At 50.4% G+C, this 22090-nt stretch overlaps 1 protein-coding gene and 2 long non-coding RNA genes across 4 annotated transcripts; 1 reads left to right on the top strand and 2 right to left on the bottom strand.

Moving 5' to 3' along the window:
* Positions 1-4195: 4195 nt before the first annotated feature.
* Positions 4196-14877, bottom strand: LOC115067787. Of its 2 annotated transcripts, none has more exons than XR_003847156.1 (3): positions 14754-14877; positions 10956-11076; positions 4196-4235 (listed from the first exon to the last, which is right to left on the bottom strand). It is a non-coding gene; the product is annotated as an uncharacterized LOC115067787 (long non-coding RNA). The 2 variants fall into 2 exon arrangements; XR_003847157.1 differs by lacking the exon at positions 4196-4235 and adding an exon at positions 5970-6176 and having other exon boundaries at positions 14796-14869.
* Capn12 (calpain 12) lies at positions 10237-21733 on the top strand. Its single transcript, XM_008853925.2, has 21 exons — positions 10237-10473; positions 11051-11120; positions 11253-11371; positions 11543-11676; positions 12616-12784; positions 13388-13462; positions 13535-13620; positions 13686-13760; positions 14770-14933; positions 15015-15250; positions 16202-16213; positions 16415-16623; positions 16889-16931; positions 17009-17068; positions 17628-17685; positions 17811-17881; positions 17976-18038; positions 18625-18703; positions 20975-21091; positions 21179-21237; positions 21317-21733. Exons 1-21 carry the CDS (start codon positions 10237-10239, stop codon positions 21341-21343), a joined length of 2163 nt encoding a protein of 720 aa, XP_008852147.1. The 3' UTR covers positions 21344-21733.
* LOC115067786 lies at positions 14921-16595 on the bottom strand. Its single transcript, XR_003847155.1, has 3 exons — positions 16458-16595; positions 15224-15353; positions 14921-15059 (listed from the first exon to the last, which is right to left on the bottom strand). It is a non-coding gene; the product is annotated as an uncharacterized LOC115067786 (long non-coding RNA).
* Positions 21734-22090: the final 357 nt, after the last annotated feature.

Here is a 22090-nt window from a genome sequence, read left to right as displayed (position 1 = left end):
AACTTTTTATATAGACTTAAGCCTAATGTCTGGGAAGTGTAATCCCTTGAACTCTTAAAGAAATACACTGATGACTTTACTCTTTGGTTATACTTTCCTTTTGGGTTTTAAAGACCATATAGTTGGTCCAAATAGATCAATTTATTTTTACACTTAAGGTTGTTTAAGGATCTGTTCCTCCGGGGTCTCATGGGCTTGGGAGGAGCCTTTTTTGTGTATTTTTGAGACAGGGTCTCACAATATAGACCAGGTTGGCCTTGCTCTTACAGAGATCCACCTGCTTCTGCCTCCTGAGTGCTGAGACTAAAGGCATGCACCACCACGCCAATCTTTTCTTTTTCTTTTTTGGTCTTTTTGAGACAGGGTCTCCCTGTTGCTCCAGCTGTCTTGGAACTCACTATGTAGACCAGGCTGGCCTTGAACTTGCAGAGATCCTCCTGCCTCTGCCTCCCAAGTGTTGGGACTACAGGCGTGCACCACCACACCTGGCCTTATTTTTCTTTTTTAATATTTTATTTTATGTGTCTGAGTCTTTGCTTGCATGTGCACCATGTGTGTGCAGTACCCATGGAGGCCAGAAGAGGGCATTGAATCCCTGGAACTGGAGTTACAGATGGTTGTGAGCCAGCACGTGGGTGCTGGGAACTGAACCCAGATCCTCTGGAAGAGCAGCCAGTGCTCTTGACCTGAGCCATCCAGCTCCATAACCAATTTAAAAAATTTATTATTTATTATTTTTAGTTTTGTGTGTATGTGTGTATTGCCTACATGTAGGTAAGTGCACCTGTGTCGTGAAATGCCTGTAGAGGTCAGAAGAGGCTGTTGGATCCCCTGGAACTGGAGTTACGGACAGTTGTTAGCTGCCATATGGGTGCTGGGATTCGAACCTGGTCTTCTGCAAGAATAACTGGTGTTCTTAACTGCTGAGCCATCTCTCCAGCCCCTCCATAACCAATTTTTAAAAACTAAAAGGGCATTTATGACAAGGGCTTACACTGTTCAGTTGTCAGAAACATCAGACCTGATGAGTCAGGATGACATTCAGAAATGGGTTTCCATTTGGGTACTTAGTGACTTATTAATTAGCATAGTGAATGGTACAAATGAATATTTTTTTGGCTTTTTGAGAAAACAAATTTATCAAGGCCTGGAACTCACTGTGTAGATCAGGCTGGCCTTGAACTCACAGAGATCTGCCTGCCTCTGCTTCTGCCTCCAAAGTGCTGGGATTAAAGATATGCCCCACCACACATGGCAGTAAATTCTTTAAAAAAATTTTTTATGTGTGTATGTTCACTTGTATGTGACCACATGTGTGCAGGTGCCTGTAAAGTCTGGACGGGGGCTTCAGATCTCCTGGAACTGGAGTTACAGGCAGTTGTGAGCCACCCAATGTGGGTTCTGGGAACCAAACCCAGGTCTTCTACAAAAGCACCAGTGCCTTTAACTTCTGAGTCATCTCTCCAGCACCCCTCTCCCCAAAATGAGTTCTTATTGGTGAACTGGTATGTAACACTGGCTAAAATATTTTAGGTGCTTTCTGCCCTTTGAACAAATTACAGGAATCTAGCAAACCCTGGGGACTGGTATAGGAGGCATACACTCCAAATGTTCCTGCCTGCATGGGACAGTCCCCAGGGATTCTGGTGGCCAGCTCCAGGCTGTCAGCACATGGTTGACCAGGGACATAGTCAAGCTTACCTCAAATGAAGCTATATGAAAAGTCTTCTCAGAGCACCAAGGCCACAGGATGGAACATCATCAACTCACAGAACAGGTTATGTGGCTGGGCTTGTGCCTGCCTGTGTCACCCAAGGCTGTTGATCACAGCTCACCTCTGTCTGTATGGGCTTCATTTTCAAGCCAAGGTTAGCCTCCAACTCAGTATGTAGCCCAGGATAATTTTGAACCCCTGATTCTCCTGCCTCTACCTCCCAAGTGCTAGGATTATAGTGTGCATGCCTAGTTTATTCAGTGCTAGGATGAAACCTAAGGCCTCATATCAGCTAGGCAAGCACTCTATCAACTGAGCCTCGTCTCCAGCCCCCAAGCATCCTCTCAAAACCACGACTTCAGCCAATTTAGCCATATCCAAGCATCAGTTCTACATGGTGGATATCAGCACAGGAGTAGGAGGCAGGCCACACAGCCTCAGTACTGGGTGATTTGTCCCAGTGAAAGTGCTCAGTACAACGTGAATGGTAAGTACTGAGTAAGCATTACTCTGGAAACTGGTAGATGACCCTGTCATCGAAGCACTCAGGAGGCTGAAGCAGGACGGTCAAGGCCAGACTCAGGCATATGGTTATAGGACAGCACAGGTTACACAGTGAGATCTTTTCTCAAAAACAGCAAAACAAGGAGAGGTGGCTCAGGGGTTAAGAGCACTTGCTGTCCTTCCAGAGGAGCCAATTCCCACACCCACATGGGGCTCCTTCAGGGGAATATACACACATACTAGTTTACATACAGATAATCAAAACACTTGTACAATTAAAAATAGATAAATCATTTTTTTAAAACACAGCAAAACATAAGAAAATTTAAAAAGTGAGAAAGGGCTTGCAAAATGGCTCAGTGAGTAAGGGGTCTGTTGCCTAGCCTCACGACCTGAGTTCAATCCCCAGGACCCACATGGTGGAAAGAGAGAACTGCCTCGAGAGAACTGACTCCTACAAGTTGTCCTCGTATGTGCCCACACACATAGACACATAACTAACTAACTAACTAACTAACTAACTAACTAACTAACTAAATAAATAAATAAATAAATAATTAAATAAAATTTTTACCATTAAAAAATTAGGGGCCTGGGGATGTAGCTCAGTTTGTAGAGTGCTTGCCCAGCATGTATGAAATTCTGGATTTGATCTCCAACACTCAATAAAATCAGGAGTGGGACTGCACATCAAAAAAACAAAGTGGGGAAGGCCAGGAGATGGCTGAGACCTAAGTTCAATCCCAGGGACCCACATGGTAAAAAGAGAGAACCAACTCTTGCAAATCGTCCTCTGACCTCTGAACATACACTGTGGCATGTATGTGCCCCCCCCACATAAGTAATAAATAAATAATAAATAAATAAATTTTTTAAAATGTACTTTAGGCCTGAAAAGATGGTTCGGCAGTTGAGAGGACTAGCTGAGTTCTGGGTTTAGTTTCCAGCACCCACATGGCAGCTAACAACTGTCTGTAACTACAGTTTCAAGGGATCCAACACCCTCTTCTGGCCTCTGCAGGCACTTAAACACATACACTCAAAGACATAAAATAAAAATAAATGTAATTGTATGTCTTTTTTAAAAAATGTATTCATTATTTTTATTTTATGTGTATGAGTGTAGTGCCTGCATGTATGTGAGTGCACCCGTGTCGTGCAGTGCTGAGGAGGTCAGAAGAAGGTGTCAGAGTCCCCTGGAACTGAAGTTAAGGACGGTTTGTAGCCACCATGTGGGTGCTGGGAATCAACCTGGGTCCTCTGGAAGAGAGTCAGTGCTCTTAACCGCTGAGCCATCTCTCCAGCCCTATATGTCTTTTTTTTTTTTTTTTTTTTTTTTTAAAGACAGGGTCTCCCTGAAGCCCTAGCTGGCCTGGAACCCGATGTGGAGATCAGGCTGGCCTGGATCTCACAGAAACTCACCTGCTTCTGCCTCCTGAGTACTGGGATTAAAGACATTCACCACCACACCTGGCAAAACTGTAATTTTAAAAATACAGCTTGTGGGGTTAGAGAGATGGCTCAGAACAGTGGCTGCTCTTGCAAAGGACTCAGGATTGAGTCCCAGCACCCACATGGCTGCTAACAACCATCCATAACTCCAGTTCCAGGGGAACTGGCACCCTCCTCTGACCTCTGTGGTCATTGCATGACACAGGTGCACTGACGTACATGCAGCCAATACACTCATACCCGTAAAATAAAAATAATTTTTTAAAAAAGATCTTGCATTTACTTCAATAGTATTCAGGATGCAGTTGTGGTATGCACACCTGTGATCCCATCATTTAGGGGCAGAGGCAGGCAGATCAGAAGTTCAAGCCTACCAGCCTTGGCTATATAGTGAGTTTGAGGCCAGCCTGGGTTACAAGAGATCCTGCCTCACAAAACAGAATGAAACAAAACAAACAAAAAACTGATTTGCAGGGTATGGTGGCACATACCTTTAATCCTCAGCACTCAGCAGGCTGAGGCCAGAGGTTGCAAGTTTGAGGCCGGCCTTGGTGAAATAAGGACCCTGTCTCAAAAAAAAAGAAAGAAAGAAAGAAAGAAAGAAAGAAAGAAAGAAAGAAAGAAAGAAAGAAAGAAAGAAAGAAAGAAAGAAAGAAAGAAAGAAAGAAAGAAAGAAAGAAAGAAAGAGAAAGAAAGAAAGAAAGAAGGAATTTAAAAAAGCACTTTTAAAGAACAGAGGTACCTCCCGCTCGCACTCCCCTGCCCCCAGTCTCTTTTGCAGCTGCTGTTCGGTTCCAGTTCCATTTGCATGTATTCTACCCTTATGTGAACATGGTACAATTTGCCAATTGTCCTCACAATAGACATTTATTTTCTATGTGTGTGATGGGACTCAGGTCATCAGGCTTGGCCATCTCACTACCCTCTCCTGTTTTCTAAAAAAATTGTACAAATGTTCTTACACATGTCTCTTTGAGCACGTCTGCCTCTGTTCTTCCATCCTTTCCACCTCTGCCTCCCAACTGCTGAGATTACAGGTGTGTGCAAACATACCTGGCTTTCGGATTATTTTTACCCTTTTTTTAAAGATGAGCATGGTGTCACATGTCTTTTATCCCAGCACTCAGGAGGCAGAGTCAGGCAGCTTTCTGTGAGTTCAAGGCCAGCATAGTCTACATAGTAAGTTCCAGGCCAGCCAAGGGTACATAGTAAGACCCTGTCTTAAAAAAAACAAACAAACATATATATATATATATACACACATATAAATTTCTACCAGTGTGGAAATGCATGCCTTTAATACCAGCACTTGGGAGGCAGAGGCAGGCAGATCTTTGTAAGTTTGAGGTCAGCCTGGTTTACACAGTGAGTTCTAAGCCAGCTGGGGCTACAGGGAGAACCTGGGCATGGTGGCACACATCATTAATCCCAGCACTTGGGAGGCAGAGGCAGGTGGATCTTAGTGAGTTCAATGCCAGCCTGGTCTACATAGTGAGTTCCAGGCTATCTGGGGCTACAGGGAGACCCTATCTTAAAAAGACCAAAAAAAATCATTAAGGCTGGAGAGATGGCTCTGCAGTTAAGAGCACTGGCTGCTCTTGCAGAGGACCTCAGTTCACTTCCTAACACCCGCATGGTAGTTAACAACTGTCCTTAACTCCAGTTCCAGGGGATCCCATGCCTTCTTCTGGCCTCCATGGGTACTAGGCACACACATGTTGTACTTACATGCCTGCAGGCAAAACACTCATACATATAAAATAAAAATTAATTAAAAATAATTATTTATTATTTCTCTCTCTTTCTGTGTGTGTGTGTGTGTGTGTGTGTGTGTGTGTGTTTTGAGACAGGGTTTCCCTGTGGCCTCAGCTGGCCTGGAACTCACTATGTAGACCAGGCTTGCTTTGATCTCATAGAGATCCACCTGCCTCTGCCTCCAGAGTACTGGGGCTAATGGCCCGTGCCAGGAGGCCTGGCACTATCTATTTTTGATACTGGGGCTAGCTATATAGTCTAGTCTGGCCTTTAACTCATGGAAAGCCTTCTGCTTCCTAAATGCTGGGATTACAAGTGTAAACCACCACACCTAGCATTCATTTTCATGATAGTGTTTAGATTTACTTAAGTTTTTATATGTATGTGTGTCTGTGTGTGTGTCATATTAGTGCAGGGCTGTGGCGGCCAGAAGAGGGTGTTGACCCCCTGGAGCTGGAGTTACAGGTGATCACGAGCCACCATATGTGGGTGCTGGACACCAAACTTAGGTCCTCCGCAAGAGCAGCCATTGCTCTTAACCACTGAGTCATTTCTCCAGTCCCCATGACAGTGTTTAACATAATTTTGCCTTTTCAGTGGCTCCAGCTGGTGAGGTTGAAACACATCATCATCGAAGAAGGTGGGAGAGAGGAAAAGGATCGATCTTGCTCCAGATGGCGTCTCTGGGATGTATGACAGCCTTGGGGCCTGGGTTCTAGGCATGCTGGCTGACATCCCTGCAGAAGTAATCCTAGTGAAATGAGAGGCCAGTGAGGAAAATATAAAATCAAATGTAGCTAGAGCTGGGCATGGTGGCACATGCCTTTAGTCCCAGCACTCAGGAGGCAAAGCAGGCAGATTCTGTGAGTTCGAGGTCAGCCTGGTCTACATAGTGGGGCTACAGGGAGACCATGTCTCAAAAAACCAAAAAATAAAATAAAATCAACTGTAGACTGGGAGGAAGAGAAGAACACTGTTCATTAGTTCTTTAACTTTAAGTCCAGTCTGGTGTAGTAATACACGCATGTAATCTCAGAACTGGTGAGACTGAGGCAAGAGGAGTGCTGTGAGTTTGAGGCCAGCATGGGCTACAGAGAGAGATCCTGTCTCAAAAGAACGAAAATAAAAACAAAAATGGGCTGGAGAGAATGCTCAGTGGTTAAGAGCACTGGCTGCTCTTGCAGAAAACTTGGATTCGATTCCCAGCACCCACATGGTGGCTAACAACCATTCATAACTCCAGTTCTAGGGGGATCTGATGCCCCCTTCTGGCCTCTGTGGATATTGCACACATGTGGTACACTTACATATATGCAGGCAAAACACTCATACATATAAAATAATAAAAACAAATAAATCCAAAAAGTGTTTTAAAACAAAACAAACAACAACAACAAAAAAAGCTGGTATGTGGCTCTCACTTTTAATCCCAGCACTCAGGAGGCAGAAACAGGCAGATCTCTGTAAGATCCAGGCCAGCTTGGTCAACATAGTGAATTCCAGGTCAGCAGGGACTAGAGGGAGACGTTGTCTCAAAAAACAAACAAAGGCTGGGCGTGGTGGTGCATGCCTTCAATCCCAGCACTCGGGAGGCAGAGGCAGGCAGATCTCTGTTTGTTCAAGGCCAGCCTGGGTCTACATAGTGAGTTTTATGACAGCTGGGGCTACAGGGAGACCCTGTCTCAAAAAGACCAAAAGAAAAAAAAAAAAACCCAAACCCAAACAAAACAAAACAAAACAAACAAAAATAGCAGGGCACGATGGCTCCTGCCTGTAATCCTAGCAGTCTGATGATGGAGGCAGGAGGGTCACTATGAGTTTGAGGTCAGCTGGTATTAGAGTGAGACCCTGCCTTGAGGGAAGGAAGGAAGGAAGGAAGGAAGGAAGGAAGGAAGGAAGGAAGGAAGGGAGGGAGGAAGGAAGGAAGGAAGGAAGGAAGGAAGGAAGGAAGGAAGGAAGGAAGGAAGGAAGGAAGGAAGCCAACAAAATGTATACAAACGTCTGGCATGGTTGCACACACCTTCAATCCCCGCACTTGGGAGGCAGAAGCAGGTGGATCTCCATGACTTCGAGGCCACACTAATCAACATATCAAGTTCCAGGCCAGCCAGGGCTACATAACGAGAACTTGCCTCAAAAACCAAACCAAACCAAACCAAACCAAACCAAACGAAAAGAAGTCAGGTTTCAGCAGGCCTGGGGCCAGGGCTTCACACCTAGGGGAACCTTGTCCTCCTGTTGTTTGCCTGTGCTTCCCTGCCGTTCCCATTCTCTGGCTGAGACAGCCTCAGAGTTCTAGGTTTGTGTTCATCAGCAGGACCCTAAGAGAGGCTGTCCAGGGAGTGCAGGCGTGTGGCCCGGGTGTGGTCGGGGCATGTGGTCAGGGGTTGTGACACTCTAATTGGCAGGTCAGATGCTGGTCACTGGTCTGTGGAGAGGGGCCAGTCTTACCAGAGCCCTGGAGCTGAAGACTAAGGGATGATAGATCCCTAAATGGGCTAAGGGTGCCCACAAAGAGATAGAAGATGCTGGGCTCTTAAAGATGACAGACTTCTGGGTTAAGGATGTAGCGCAGTGGTAGTATACTTGACTAGCATGCAGGACACACTGTGTTCATCCCCAGTACCACAGAAACAGAAAGAAGAAAGGAGGGGAGGAAGGGAGGGAGGGAGGGAGGGCAGGCAAGCCGCGGGCACCCACAGCTATTTGAAGAAACTACACACAGAGAGTTCTTTGTCTCACTGTGTAGCCCAGACTGGCCTTGAACTCAGGACTCTCCAGCTTCCACCTCTCAAGTGCTGGAATCAAAAGTGCAAACTTTCACACCCAGCTTTCCCGTTCTAAGTGGCAGAGCTTGGATTTGAACCCATGCCCTCCGGCTGCCAGTGCTGGCAACATGTCACGTGGGGGATGTGTGGCCTGGCAATTCCACAGGAAGGAAAATTTGTGGCATATTAATTATTTTTTTTATTTGTTATGGGATCTCATGTAGCCCAGGCTGGCCTGGAGCTTGCTATATAGTTGAGGCTGCCCTTGAACTCCTGATCTTCTTGCCTCCCTAGACTCCTGTTGTTAGCAGGAAGGATGGTGAAATCTTGAGTGATATCTTAGTGTCCCAGAGATGACAAGGCTCTTCTAGGGCCAGAGTCAGAGGAAGGGGAGTTTCAGTTTTGCCAAATCTATTTGGTTCCAAAATCCTTTTTTTTAAAAAAATGTATTTTTTATTACTTTTATTTTATGTGTATGCGTGTATTGCCTGCATATAGGTAAGTACACCCGTGTCATGCAGTGCCCTCAGAGGACAGAAGAGGCTGTTGGATCCCCCTGGGACTGGAGTTACAGACAGATGTTAGCTGCCATGTGGTGCTGGGAATCGAACCCAGTTCTTCTGCAAGAACAGTCCATGTTCTTAACCTCTGAGCCATCTCTCCAGCCCCCAAGATCCTTTTAAATCTTGCTTCCCAGATGCTAATCTGTTTGGGAAGGGGACCCGGCATCTTCTGAACAGTTAAACTCCAGTTCCTAGCATAAGACAGAGCCTACTTTTCTGCCTGGATGACTGGCTGTGGTCTCCCTCCGAGAGTGAATTTAAGTGAAGCCAGGGTCCCATGTTGATTTGCTGAAGAGCCACATGTGGGCTACATATCAGAAAGATGGTGCAGACAGACAGGGACAGAGGAGGGAAGACGTAGAAACCAGAGTGGTGGTGCACACCTTTAACCTCAGCACCTGGAGGAGGCAGAGGCAGGTGGATCTCCATGAGTTTGTGGCCAGCCAGGTCTACATAGAGAGTTCCAGGCCAGCTGGGGCTACATAATGAAACCTTGTCTAAAAGGAACAAAAACAAACAAACAAACAAACAAGAACCATAGGGGACTGAGATATGGCGGTCTGTCACAAAACAAAACACGCAAGCAAACGAAGAACACTCACAAGTTTTCTTCTGGCGGAATAGCTCAGTTGGTAGAGTGCTTTCCTGCCATGTACAAGGCCCTGGGGTGGATCCCCAGGATGACATAAACCAGGTGTGGTAGTATACACCTATAATTCCAGTACTAAGAGATGGAGGCAGGGGGATCCAAAATTTAAGGTCTTCCTTGCCTACAAAGTGAATTCAACACTAGCCTGGGCGACATAGTGAGGACCTCTCCCTGCGCCCCCATTTCACCAAAAAAATAAAAGGAAAAAACCATGAAAGACACAAAGAAAGAAAGAAAAGAAAGACACGAAGAGAAAAAGGGATGGGATGGCCTAGGCACTCAGATCATTGACACTAGCTTCTTCAGGAAGGTGACAGAAAGTTCATGGCCAGCCTTGGCAACTTAATGAGACCTTATCTCAAAGTAGAAGGTAAAGGAGGGGTGGAGATGTAGCTCAGTGGTAGAGGGCTTGCCTAGCATGTGGGAAGGTTCAATCCCCAGCATCCCCCCCACCAAAAAAAAAGAGATAAGGAGACAGGCTGAGTTGGGATGACAGGCAGGCAGAAACACACCCCCACATTGACCTCCTTCCTGGCACTCCCTCGTTAGCTGCTGGTCCTCCTAGCTCTGCCTACCTTCCATCCTCCTGCTGGTCAAGCCCATTAAGCTGCTAACTTGGCCACAACTAAAGGCTCCACGCCCCAGGGAGGAAACTGACTGAAGAGGCGTCCCTGCTCACTAACACCTCAAACCATCAATTAGCATTAACAAGAGAGAAGGCTCCTCATGGCCTAAAGACCCCCAGTGGGGTACAGGTGGAGCAGAAGCCCCGCCCCATGACTCAGGAGGCTAAAGGGCTTGGATCTATCTGAAAGTCCAGAGTGTGTCCAGATGGCCAGTGGCAGCAGAAAAGTCACCATCCAGCTGGTGGAGGACGGGACCGAGGCTGGAACCCGGGGCCCACAGCTCTTCAAGGGCCAGAGCTATGATGCCATCCGAGCAGCCTGCCTGGATTCGGGAATCCTGTTCCGTGACCCTTGCTTCCCGGCTGGCCCTGATGCCCTTGGCTACGACAAGCTGGGGCCCAACTCAGAGAAGGCCAAAGGGGTGGAATGGAAGCGGCCCCATGTAAAGTGGAGCGGGGCTGGGTCCTAGGTCTGAGGGAGGAGGGATGGGACCTGGGTCCTCACGTTTGAGGGATGAGGGCCAAGCTTGTCTCCTAGGTCTGAGGGAGGAGGGCTGGGTCTGGACCCTGGGTCTGAGGGAGGAGGGCTGGGGGGTCTGGATCCTTGGGTCTGAAGGAGGAGTGCTGGGGTCTGGACCCCTGGGTCTGAGGGAGGAGGGCTGGGTCTGGACCCCTGGTTTAGAGGGGAAGGGCTCACGGTCTGGACCCCTGGGTCTGAGGGAAGAGGGCTGAGACCTGGACTCGGGTCTGAGGGAGGAGGGTTACGGCCCAGGTGTGAGGGAGGAAGGCTGGGGTCTGGATCCCTCCCTCTGAGAGAGAAGAACTGGGGCCTGGTTTGAGGCAGGCTCAGCCAGAGGGGTTCAAAGGGCCCAGGGAAGCCAAGCTCCTGCCCACAGGCCTTTCTGGGGTTGGAGGCTCTCATTACCTGGGTATCTTCCTGGTGGCCTGGACCCGAGCCGTTCTTTCCATTTCCTCCGAACTCCCCTTTCTTGGGTTCACTGGAACCTCCTCTTCTCCCAGGAATTTTGTGCTGAGCCCCAGTTCATCTGTGAAGATATGAGTCGAACAGACGTGTGCCAGGGAAGCCTGGGTGAGCCCCTGTGCCTATCTTGAGTCCTTAGACTCAGGACTCTGACATTGTTATACCTCTGTCCCCTCTCCTCAGCTTTCCCAGTCCACCTCCCTTGGTCCCTTCTTGCCTAATTCGGGCCTCTCCTCCTAGGGAACTGCTGGTTTCTTGCAGCTGCTGCCTCCCTTACATTGTACCCTCGACTCCTGAACCGCGTGGTGCCTCCTGGACAGGGTTTTCAAGATGGTTATGCAGGCATCTTTCATTTCCAGGTAGAGCTCAGTTTCTCTCTCCATGCCTCAGTTTCCCCCACGGTGGCATGATGACATAGACTTCCCTTGAGGGTTTAGATTCTTGGACTTGAGTAGGTAGAGTCCAGGGTGGGAGATGGGGCTCAGGCAGGGTCTGGAAGCTAACCCTGGTCCTGCTGTTTCTCCCACCAGCTCTGGCAGTTTGGCCGCTGGGTAGATGTGGTGGTAGATGACAAACTGCCTGTGCGTGAGGGGAAGCTGATGTTCGTGCGCTCAGAACAGAGGAACGAGTTCTGGGCCTCACTGCTAGAAAAGGCCTATGCCAAGTGAGCACCCTGTCCTCCCAGCTGAGCCCCAAGACTCAGGAGCAGACCCCAAGCCAGTGAAGCCCCTGATATCTGGGGTTCTTCCAACCAAAGACCCTAAATCCAGTCACAATTTCTAGAACCCTAATATCACAGCATCCTCTTAGAACTTTCATTTGGAGATTTTGTTTTATATTTCATTGAGAGAGGGTCTCATGTAACCCTTCCTGCCCTGGAATTCAGTATGTAGCCAAGGATGACCTTGAACTTTCCATCTTCCTACTTCCAGCCCAAGAGTACTGGGATTATAGGTGTGAACCACCATACCAGGTTTATATAGTGCTAGGGATGGAACCTGGGGCTTTGGGGCTTTGGGTATACTAATCAAGCGCTCTGCCAACTGAACTATATCCCCAGTCTTCCTTCCTTCCTCTCTCTCCCTCCCTCCCTCCCTCCCTCCCCCCCTCTCCCTCTCTCTCTCTGTCTCTCTTTCTTGACAGTATCTCATTATGTATGTAGCCCAGGCTGGCTTTGAACTCATAGTCCTCCTTTGTCACCCTCCTGAGTTACAGGTGTGCACCACAACCCTGACTACATTTAGGAGAGGCACGTGTGTATACTGCAGATGGAATCCAGGGCCTTGTGCATGTCATGCTAGTGCTCTACCCCTGAGTCATACTCCTAGTCCCTCACTGGGGGATCCTAGGCAAGTGCTCTACCACTGAGCCATGCCCGCCCCCAGATCCTCACTGGAGGATTCTAGATAGGTGCTCTACTCCTAAGTCATGCTTATAACCTGTGAGCCTTCACATCTTAAATACCCCCTCTTTTGCCATTTTTCACAATCCCAAACCTCACTGATCACCCATAATTCCTAAGGATCCTGGGTTACAGCCCCCAGATCCAGGGGCCTGTGATGCTCCTATGTGCCTCAGACCCTACCCCCACTTGCTCCCACAGGCTCCATGGCTCCTACGAGGTGATGCGAGGGGGCCACATGAACGAGGCTTTTGTGGACTTCACAGGCGGTGTGGGTGAGGTGCTTTACCTGAGAGGAAACAGTCCGGGCCTCTTCTCTGCCCTTCGCCATGCACTGGCCAAGGAGTCCCTTGTGGGTGCCACTGCCTTGGTGAGGACTGGGGGCTCCCATGTGGACCCACACTGAGACTAGTGTCCAGTCAGGGCTGTACTTACGTCCTTCTCAGACTCTGCTGCTGCTCCCAGCTCCTCACTGGTGGATTCTAAGTCAAGGCTCTACTGATAAGCTACATCCCTAGCCACCCCCTCCCACATACACTTTTTTTTGAGCTAGGTCTCTGTATATAGACCTGGTTGGCTTAGAATTCAGAGACCCACCTGCCTCTGCCTCCTGAGTGCTGGGCTGAGGCATGCATCACTACGTCCACTTTCCAGCCCTCTTTTTACATTTTATTTTGAGGCAGGGTCTCACTAAGTTCCCCGGCTGATCTTGAGCATATTCTGTATCCCAGGGTGACCTTGAACTTGTGATCCTTCTGCCTCAGCCTCTCAAGTAACTGGGGTTACAGGCCTATGCCACCAGGCCCAGGCTTGGATTCTTACTCCTCAGCTTAGACATGCTCTCTGAGCCCCTTTGGTATTTTGTGCTGAGCTTGGTTGGTTCCCACTTTGGAGGCAAGAGACTGGGATGGAGAAATGGGAGAACAGCTGACCTCTCTCCTACTCCAGCCTCACAATCCTGTTCTCTGTCCAGAGTGATCAGGGTGAGATCCGCACAGAAGAAGGCTTGGTGAAAGGACATGCGTATTCGGTCACTGGCACGCACAAGGTGAGCTGTCCCTATGGCTGGGCTGGCTGGAGGTATCCCTATACCACCCTCATTGATGATGCTTGTCTCCAGGTGTCTCTAGGCTTCACCAGGGTGCGGTTGCTGCGGCTGAGGAACCCCTGGGGCCGTATAGAGTGGTCTGGGCCGTGGAGCGACAGGTGGGATGGGCCTGGGGTGGGTGGGGGCTCACCCATACGTACCCATCTTATACTGGTCTCTCTAGCTGCCCTCGCTGGGATTTACTCCCCTCTGAGTGGCGAGATGCCCTGCTGGTGAAAAAGGAGGATGGGGAGTTCTGGTGAGTTCTCTACCTCTGGGAGGGCCCCTGGATCACGGACCTCCAGGACAGGGTGGGTGGGGACACAGAAAAAGCCTGTGAGATGGATCATGATGGAGAGCTGTCCTTACCAGCTGTAATTTGGGGAGAGGGTTCTACTTTACTAAATCAGGGCGATAGTATTTGTAAGCTGGGCTATTAAGGGAATTATTTTTGGAAGGGGAATATTGAGACCAGGTTGGCCTGGAACTCACTGTGTAGACCAGGCTGGTCTCAAACTCATGGCACTCCTCCAACCTCAGTTTCCCAAATGCTCACTGATGTGAGCCACCACACTCAGCTTATTTATTTTTTGGTTTTTTGAGACAGGGTCTCCCTGTAGCTCCAGCTGACCTAGAACTCATTATGTAGACCAGGCTGGCCTCAAACTCACAGAGAGCCACCTGCCTCTGCCTCCCAAGTGCTGGGATTAAAGGCATATGCCATCACACCCGGCTCACGCTCCCTCAGCTTATTAAAGGAATTTGGAAGCAATAATTTTGGGAGATTAAAAGATGATGGGTCATACTTAGGGTGATCTCTGTAGGCTTGGTGTGACATTTGGGGCTTTAAAAAATACCATTTTAAACTCTTTTTTCTAATTTGACATTCATGTGTCTATGTGTTTGCGCACAAGCAAGTGTGCCACAGTGTAAGTGTGGAGGTCAGAGGAGACAACTTTCAGGAGTCAGTTGTCTCCTTTTGCTGTGGGATACAGGGATTGAACCCAAGTAGTCAGGCTTTTACCCACTATGCCATCTTGCCAGTCCCTTATCTGGTGATTTCCTAAAGTCAGTCTGATGATATTTGAGGGGAGTTTGTGATCGTCTGAGATGTGGGATATTTGTGAGGCCTCAGAGACACTGGAGGCTCAGGAGTTTCTGATCATTGGGTATTTGGCAGTATTTAAGGAACTGGGGGCCACTTCTGAGGTCTTGAGCTGCTTGGGCCCCGGGATGGCCAGGCACCACTCACGGTTCTCCCTGTACAGGATGGAACTGCAAGACTTTCTCTCACACTTCAACACGGTCCAGATCTGCTCGCTGAGCCCGGAGGTGTTGGGTCCCAGCCCCGCAGGCGGTGGCTGGCACATCAACATATTCCAGGGCCGCTGGGTGCGGGGCTTCAACTCCGGAGGGAGCCAGCCGAGTTCTGGTGAGGCCTGGAGCCCCCCTAAGAGGCAAGCTGGGGTGGGGTCTGCGGCAGTGGGAACCCCATCGTCTTTTCTTCTGTTAGAAAACTTCTGGACCAATCCTCAGTTCCGGCTGACGCTGTTGGAGCCTGATGAGGAAGAGGATGAAGACGAGGAAGATGGGCCCGGGGGAGGCTGGGGAGCGGCAGGGACCAGGGGCCCAGTGAGGAGAGGCCGTGTCCCCAAGTGCACGGTCCTCCTGTCTCTCATCCAGCGCAACCGGCGGTGTCTGAGGGCCAAGGGCCTCACTTACCTCACTGTGGGCTTCCACGTGTTCCAGGTAAGGGCGGGATCAAGGTGAGTTCTGGTGGAGCAGTGGGCCGTGGAGGCCTTGGAACTGGTCGGAGGGCCCTCGGAGGGGGTGGTCTAGAGACTGAGTCATTCTGAAAGAATTAGAGGGGTTCAAGGACGGGACAGAAAGAAGGCAGGAGGGGACCAAGGGGGCAGAGAAGGAATGATGGACATACATAGGTGAGGGGAGGTTTTGGGAAGGGGTCAGAAATGGGGGAGGACTTAGGGCTGGAGAGTTGGCTCAGAGGCTAAGAGCACTGACTGCTCTTGCAGAGGACCTGGGTTTGGTCCCCAGCACCCACATGGCAGCTAACAACCATTTGTAACTCCAGTTCCGAGGGCTCCAATGCCCTCTTCTGGCCTCCTTAGGCATTGCACACACCACAAACCAGTGCACTTACATAACATGCAGGCACAATACTCATGTACACAAATTTCTTTTTTAAAAGTCCAGTGGCTAGCACTCGGGAGGCAGAGGCAGGTAGATCTCTGAGAGTTCAAGGGTCAACCTGGTCTACATAGTAAGTTCCAGGCCAGCTGGCGTTGCAGGGAGACCCTATCTCAAAACAAAACAAAACAAAACAAACAACAAAACAGCAAAACAAAACATCCAATGGAAGCACTAGAGAGATGATTCAGCAGTTAAGAGCTCTGACTGCTCTTGCAGAGGACCCGGGTTCGATTCCCTGCACCTACATGGCCGCTAACCATAACTCCAGTTCCAGGGTATCTGATGCCCTCTTCTGACTTCCGCAGGCATTGCACACATGGGTGCATTTACACATATGCCGGCAATACACTCTTACACATAGAATAATAATAATAATAAAAGTCCAGTGGGAGTGAGCAAAAGGGAACTGTGAGGGATGGAGGGGCAGGGAGGGGACTCTGGGAGGTGGCACTTCCTTGACTCCACTCCCTTTATTTTTCCTTTTGGCAGATTCCGGAGGAGGTGGGTTTCAGATGGGGCCCCAGACCCTGGACCAGCCCCAGGACTTGGTCCACCTGCGCTGGACGGGCCAAGTCTGGGTCCGGGATTAGGGGATCCGGGCGGGCCGGGCCAGACGGTCTGGTTTTTGTGTGGTGAACCCTGGGGATGGGTGGGTGGGTGGAGCCTCAGGGGCAGCTGGTGGTCTTGCCGCCCCGCTTGCAGCTACTGGGCCTCTGGGACTCGCCGCGCAGCCGCGAGCTCTTACCTGGGCTGCTGCGCGCCGACCGTTCGGTTTTCTGCGCCCGCCGCGACGTGAGCCGCCGCTGTCGTCTGCCACCTGGCCACTACCTGGTGGTACCGAGCGCCTCCCGCGTGGGCGATGAGGCCGACTTCACGCTGCGCATCTTCTCCGAGCGCAGCCACACTGCAGTGTGAGCGAAGACACCCCCTAACCTTTCTTCCAGCACCCCGTCCTGGCCCAGGGACCCCATCAAATTCCTTAATCTCAGGCCCCGCCCCCGGACCGTTTAGCTTGTTTAGGATTTGAGGCTCCGCCCGGGCATCCATCCCGCCTCCTCCGCATCTGTGGACCCGCCCCTGGCACCAAGCCCCGCCCCAGGACCACAAAGCCACGCCCAGCCAGGCTCTCTGTTCCCACCCAATCCTCCGCTGATACCCCCATTCTGTAATTCGCAGAGAGATCGATGACGTGATCAGCGCCAACCTGGATGCCCTCACGGTGCGGAGTAGTTGTGGGAAGGAACAAGACGCTGGTGGGAGGGCTTTGGGACAGGACTGACCTCTGCTACCCCACAGATTCCCTATAAGCCCCTGGAGCTGGAGCTGGCACAGCTGTTTCTGGAACTGGCTGACGAGGTGAGGACCGATCAGGGACTGGTGGTGTCTCTCTAGATGAGACTAAGCCCCTCCCTAACACTAGGTATCTTTAAAAAAAAAGAAAAAAGGTAGCCCAGGCTCTCCTGGAACTGCTATGTAGCCTGTAGCCCAGGCTGGCCTTGAATTCCTGATGGTCTTCCTGCTTCAGGTTACCCAGTTGGTGGGGTTATGGGCCTGAGCCATGGATTTTGGGTGTCTCTTGCTTTACTTTTGTTTGGGGACTCTCACAGATCTCTCTTGCCTGAGGGCCTTTACTCAGTCTGCTCCCTCTGCCCACACCTGCTCCCCTTCCCAGGCTCAGCCATCTTTCCCAAGTCCCCTCCTCTGAAGTCTGTCACCCACCCATTGTGGGCTCTCACAGCTAGTGCTTCTATCGTTGCCCTGTCCACTCTGGGGACAAGACGCATCTCCTCTAGCTGAACCCTAAAAGACAAGCACTGAGGTGTCCCCAGCACTATGCTGCACAGGGACTGGCCCAGAGTGTTTGTTGAATGGCTGTGTGAGCCAATGGCCTCACCAGTGCCTCTTCCCTGACTAGGAGGAACAACTTGATGCTTTTCAGCTGCAGACCTTACTAAGCATTGCAAGGGAGCCTGGTGAGTTGGTTTGGGGTTCCTGCATACCCATAGAGCATGGTGTTGCAGGGGGTCAGGCCACAAGAACCAGAGCTCAGCTTGGAAGCAGCTCCCTACATGTGTTCTGGTTTCTTTCTCATTTGTAGCCAGGGCTAACACGAGGACTTCTGGAGAGATTGGGCTCAGGACTTGTGAGCAGCTTGTGCAGTATTTTGGGGTATATGGGGGCAGTGGCTGGGGAAGCAAGACAGGGATGTTGGGATCTGCCCTTCTGAAGGCCACTGGTTGTAATCAAATGTCTCTACTTACAGTATGGACGAAGGTTGGCCCTATACCAGTTCCAGGAGCTCTGGAGCCACCTCCTGGTGTGGCAGGTGAGGTGGGGGCTAGGAGTGGCTATCTCCTTCTGGACCCTAAGGGTAGACTAGGCCTCTTTATGCCAATCTGGGAGTAAGCTGAATGAGCAGTCCCTTCCACTCCACTGTGGCCCCTCTGGGGATACTAAACAGTTCGGGGACTGACTGACTCAGCACAACCTCATGTCCCAGTTGGAATCACAGCCCTCATCTTTCCTTTGGGAAGACCTCAGGTCTGTCACCTCTCCTCCAAAGAGCCTTTGCTTGGCTGCAAATGGGTATTGGGAATTAGAGCCCTGCCAGGGAGGGGGAGGAAATGGTGGAAGATCCATGGAACTGACAATAGTGACAAGTCTGCTGTTGAGTCCTCACTAAGCCTTTGTGGGCTTGAATTTATAATTGAGGGCCTGGGAGCTTGCTGTCCTGTCCCAGATAGGTAACAGGTGCAGTGTCTGAGCTGTGGCCCAGCATCCTGGGCCAAGAGCAAGGGGAGCTGGGGCCTGAGCCTATCTGGCCTCAGAAGCCCCCTCTCAGCCATAAGGTACAGGGTAACTCAGGGGCCTGACATGTGACTGCACCTGTCCCCTGACACCCGCCCCCCCAGGCCACATTTGACAAGTTTGATGAAGATGCCTCTGGGACTATGAACTCCTGTGAGCTGAGGCTGGCGCTGAATGCAGCAGGTATAAATGGACACCTGGGGTAATTGTGGGGACAGGACCCACTCCCTCTTCTCCTAAGTGCCTCAGAGTCCTTCCTGTCTCCCTTGGCTCTGGCCATCCACACTGGCTGTCCACAAGGCTCAACTCTAGCTTCTTCTTATAGTGGCCTGGGGTACAGGATCCCCCTCTGAGCCTCTGCTTCCAGCTAGGACGTGACCAATGTGAAGGCTAATGCAAGGAGTCCACAGAATACCACTGCACAGCACTCATTCTCCAAAGCCACAGAATGTTCCAAAGAAAGGAGGTGATGGCTTTTGCTGAGGCTACTGCCTTACTGCAGAGGCACAACATTCTCATCAAGGCCCAGAGCTGCAGGGAATACTTGGCATGGAACCCTTGAAAGATTCTGGAAGATGGGCTGGGTTTGGTGCTTGCAACTGGCCTCACCTGCCACTGCCCAGTAGTGGGAGCCAGGAGCCAGGAGCCAGGAGAACTGATGAGTTGGGGAGAGTGAGGCTGCAAGTATGGGACCTAGGGAGGTGGCTGAGGGTCCAGGAACCTGTAAGATGGAGCCCAAGGCAGAAGGGGAAGAGATGGCAGCATAGCAGTTTGGATGGGAGTTCATCCCTCCACCCACCCACTCATTCATTCTGTGTCCTGAGTGCCCGGCACACGTCAGGGGTTGTAGGCAGAAGGAACAAAGGCTGTCAGCTCCTTCTTAGGTCCTTCTATCCCATCTGGCTAGGACTTCCTTCAGCCCTGGGTCCAGCATATCCCACCCTGATACCCAAAGACATGTTAAGATCAGAGGGACAGTGACCTGCCACAGGCCACTTGGCACTGAGCTTGGTGGGAAAATGGCACTTGGTATTTGTTGAATGAGAACACAGGTGCAGTGGAAGCTCACAGTGTCTTCAGGACTGTGTTTGGGGTGTGAAAATTGGGAGGACAGGGCCTCAGGCAGCTGTGGGTGAGATCCACGACTTGGAGCTTCTAGAAACCTGTGATTCTACAGCAGAGATGACAGATGTCTAGACTTTAGGCATGGCTTCTGAGAGGGGCACAAAGATGACATCCATTTGTGCCACACAGCAGTGTCCGCCAGTGCCCAGGACACGGACGACTGCCAACCTTTGAAGGAACAAGTACAAAGCCAGCTGAGCCTGGCGGGCACCATGACACCTCGTGAAATCAAGGCAGGAGGATGGCAAGTTCTAGGCAACTTAGTGAGAACCTGTGTCAACAAAACAAAACAAAACAACCACCAAGAGCTGGGCTTGGTGAAGCATGCCTTTAGTCCCAGCACTCGGGAGGCAGAGGCAGGTAATCTCTATGAGATGGAGGCCAGCCTGGTACTCATGGTGAGTTCCAGGTCAGCTGGGGTTTTTGGTCTCAAAAAGACCAAACAATAAAATAAGAGACTAGGGCCGGGCATAGTGGCACACGCCTTTAATCCTAGCGGATCCTCTGTGAGTTCGAGGCCAGCCTGGTCTACAGAGTAAATTCCAGGCAGCTGGAGCTACAGGGAGACCCTGTCTCAAAAAGACCAAAAAAAAAAAAAAAAAAAAAACAAAGAGACTAGGAATGTAGGTCAGTTGGTAGCATGCACAAGGCCCTCAGTTCAATACCCCACACCACATAAACCAGGCCTGGTAGCAGAGGCTTGAACTCCCACCATCCAGAAGGTGGAGGCTGAAGGATCAGGAGCTCAATATCATCCTTGACTACATAAAGAGTTAGAGGCCACATGTCTCATACAAAACACCACCAAGGGCTAGGGAGATGGCTTAGCAGGTAAAGCACTTGCATGTGCAAGCTTGGAGGTCAGAGTTCAGATCGCCAGCACCAAAGTACATCACACTGTGGCCCACCTGTAACCCTAGCACTTGGAAGGCAGAGAACAGGGACCCCTAGAGGAAGCTGGCTAGCTGGACTAGCCAAGTCAGTAAGCTCTGAGTTTCGGTGAGACCCTGACTCAATATATAAAGTCACACGACTGAGAAGACACCCCAAGTCAGCTTTTGGCCTCCACATGCACACATATGGATGTGCACTTGCCCACACATGCCAACATGCATAGACAATACCTGCCCAAAACCAGGGCCGTGGGATGCTTGTAAACATGACAATCCTCTTGATCCTCACACAGCCTCCCTGACCAGAGAAGTGCAGGGTCACAGAGCTGGAATGTGCACTCAGGCTTTCTGTGCAGATTGGGGGGCGGGGGACAACAGTATCGACATTGACATCAGGGGGTATGGTGCTGAGGTATCAAAGGCAGCCTCCTCCTAGGCTTCCACCTGAACAACCAGCTGACCCAGGCCCTCACTAGCTGCTACCGTGATAGCCGGCTACGTGTGGACTTTGAGCGCTTCGTGTCCTGCGCAGCCCGGCTCACCTGCATCTTCCGTGAGTGCCATTCCTGGCTGGGCAGGGTGCAGGGGTGTGCCCTTCTGGGCTGGTGCTGGGTATTCACCCTGCCCCTCTCATATACAGGCCACTGCAGCCAGCACCTGGATGGGGGTGAGGGTATGGTGTGCCTGACCCACAAGCAGGTGAGCTGGGCAAAGGGGACGGTGGCTCCAGCACCACCCTGAGCCCTCTGCCTCAAAGCGGCCTTTTCCTTCTGTCCAGTGGTCGGAGGTGGCCACCTTCTCCTAGATGGGCAGTCAGGGGAAGCCAGCCTGCTCCAGCCCTGCGTTTCCCTGCTGTGGATGAACAAGTGCTTGCCTGGGGCCCAGTCCATTTGTGTTTTCCTGTCCTCACTCCTGACCTGCACATAGTGGTGGCAATGACACCTTCCTTCTTTTGAAAAAAAAAAAAAAAACAAAAAAAACAACAACACAGGGCCTAGCTATGTAGCCACAGGAGTCCTCCTGCCTCTGCCTCCCAAATGCTGGGATTATAAACCTGAGGCACCATGCCTGGCATTGCTTTCCTGTCCTTTGGAGCACAGGGCCCAGCGGGCCTCAAATGCCCTAGAGAGCTGAACAATGGTGGCAGAAGAAAAAGAGGACACTGGAACTCATCTTAAAAATATTACATGTTTTATTCTCCCGTCCCCAGAGGGTGGTTTATCCAGCCAACAGTCAAAAAAAAAAAAAAAAAAAAAAAAAAAAAAAAAATCAGAATAAACTCAAAAAAAGAGGGGGACGGAGCACAAACCCATCAACTATCAGGCAGGCAGGCCAGCAGCCCACCTCCACCTCAGGAGGTCCCCAGAGACTCCTGCCCGACGCAAACAAGAGGAAAATCAAGAGGGGGCTGGGAGGGCAGCGAATCAGCTATGTCTTCATTATGAGAGCAAGGGAGGTGGCAGATATGCTGCTAGAGGGATATATATTTATATAATAAATCCGTAAGTTAATAAAGTAAATAGTAATTCTCTGGAAGTTTTTGATTTTTTAT

This window comes from Nannospalax galili, unplaced genomic scaffold (genome assembly GCF_000622305.1).
Source record: "Nannospalax galili isolate Female #2095 unplaced genomic scaffold, S.galili_v1.0 scaffold886, whole genome shotgun sequence".
NCBI classification, from domain to species: Eukaryota; Metazoa; Chordata; class Mammalia; order Rodentia; family Spalacidae; genus Nannospalax; species Nannospalax galili.
Note: the sequence above shows the minus strand (reverse complement) of the source record. Positions and strands in the feature narration are given on the sequence as shown.

Coding starts and splice junctions, on each gene's coding strand:
- Capn12 (XM_008853925.2), top strand. CDS start 10,237: ATGGCCAGTGGCAGCAGAAAAGTCACCATCCAGCTGGTGGAGGACGGG. Junction 11,121..11,252: donor CGTGTGCCAGGGAAGCCTGG/GTGAGCCCCTGT, acceptor CTCTCCTCCTAG/GGAACTGCTGGTTTCTTGCA. Junction 11,372..11,542: donor CAGGCATCTTTCATTTCCAG/GTAGAGCTCAGT, acceptor TTCTCCCACCAG/CTCTGGCAGTTTGGCCGCTG.